The sequence below is a fragment of the Eretmochelys imbricata genome, chromosome 5 (assembly GCF_965152235.1).
Source record: "Eretmochelys imbricata isolate rEreImb1 chromosome 5, rEreImb1.hap1, whole genome shotgun sequence".
NCBI lineage: Eukaryota > Metazoa > Chordata > Testudines > Cheloniidae > Eretmochelys > Eretmochelys imbricata.
Genome location: NC_135576.1, coordinates 112,807,971 through 112,809,187, shown reverse-complemented (window position 1 = coordinate 112,809,187; position 1,217 = coordinate 112,807,971). Strand labels below are relative to the sequence as shown.

Genomic DNA, 1,217 nt, shown 5'->3' with positions numbered 1-1,217 from the left:
GTGGATCCAGCATAAGTGAAAGGGGTTTGGTCACTTTCTTTTCTTTCTTCCTCCTTTTTGTATTGTGAAAGAATCTAGAAAGCAGTGAATTATTCAGAAAGAAAAAGACTGAAGCCTCCAGGAGGGAAAAACCTTTTAAAAAAAACAGAAAATGATGAAACAATGCAGCCAATTATTTAAAGTCAGAGACATGAAGGAAAGACACAGCAGTCTACATAGAACCCTCAACAAACTCCAGGCTCAAGGTTCCACACAAAGGAAAGAAGTGGAAGACATCGGCATGACCACCAGGTGTTTGCTGCACATTTGCCTCATACTGCTCTTCTCCACTGAAATCTCATCTCAGCTCTGTACCATGCTTCACTTCCAGCAGAACAAAGTGAACAAAGAGAGCTTGGAGCTTCTGGAGAAAGTGAGCGGAAATCTCCCCTCACAATGCATAGGTGAAAGGGCAGCTTTCAAACCCACCCACGATGTCCTCCAACTCCCAGTGTCCCAGAAGGAGAATGCCAAGGTGGCAATTCAAGAGATCCTCCAAGAGATCTTCAACATCTTTAGCAAAAACCTCACCCAAAGTGCTTGGGATGGGGCTTCCATAGTCAGGTTCCAAAATGGCCTTTACCAGCAAATTCAGCGGCTGGAGGCATGTTTGAGAGCACAGACAGAGAAGGGCTTAACCAACCCAGAAAGTCAGGACCTCCAGATCACCAGTCGCAGAGTGAAAAAATACTTTCAGGGGATAGATGCTTTCCTGAAAGAAAAGCAATACAGCCTGTGTGCCTGGGAGATCATTCGCATGGAAATACCCAGATGTTTTGTACTGATTGACAAACTCACTCGAAGGCTGAGTAACTAAGGTACAGTACAAAACTTTTCCCTGGAGTAAATGAATTCACATTAAGGTAATTTATACAGCTGAACAGAGATAACGGATATTTTATAACTCTGCTTATATAGGGCCTGATTCTTCTTTTATAGGATCAGTGGCCAAATCGCAACTGATTTCCATGGCAGCAGCTTTAGGCTCTTCCTGTCCTGTCCTGGAAATGGATTTTCAGTGAAATGGATTTACTTTTTGGTGTTTCTACTATTGTTTATTTTTGCACATCTTCATAATCTCTCACATATCAGTACTGTCGTGCAGTAGGGAATTGGCAGACCATGCAACAAAGAACACAAATGTGGAATCCTTCGGCACCTCACCAGCACTTTGTGGT

General features: G+C 43.1%; 1 protein-coding gene across 1 annotated transcript; it reads left to right on the top strand.

The window, feature by feature from the left end:
* Positions 1-280: 280 nt before the first annotated feature.
* LOC144264681 (interferon beta-like) lies at positions 281-856 on the top strand. Its single transcript, XM_077816457.1, has one exon. It carries the CDS (start codon positions 281-283, stop codon positions 854-856), a length of 576 nt encoding a protein of 191 aa, XP_077672583.1.
* Positions 857-1,217: the final 361 nt, after the last annotated feature.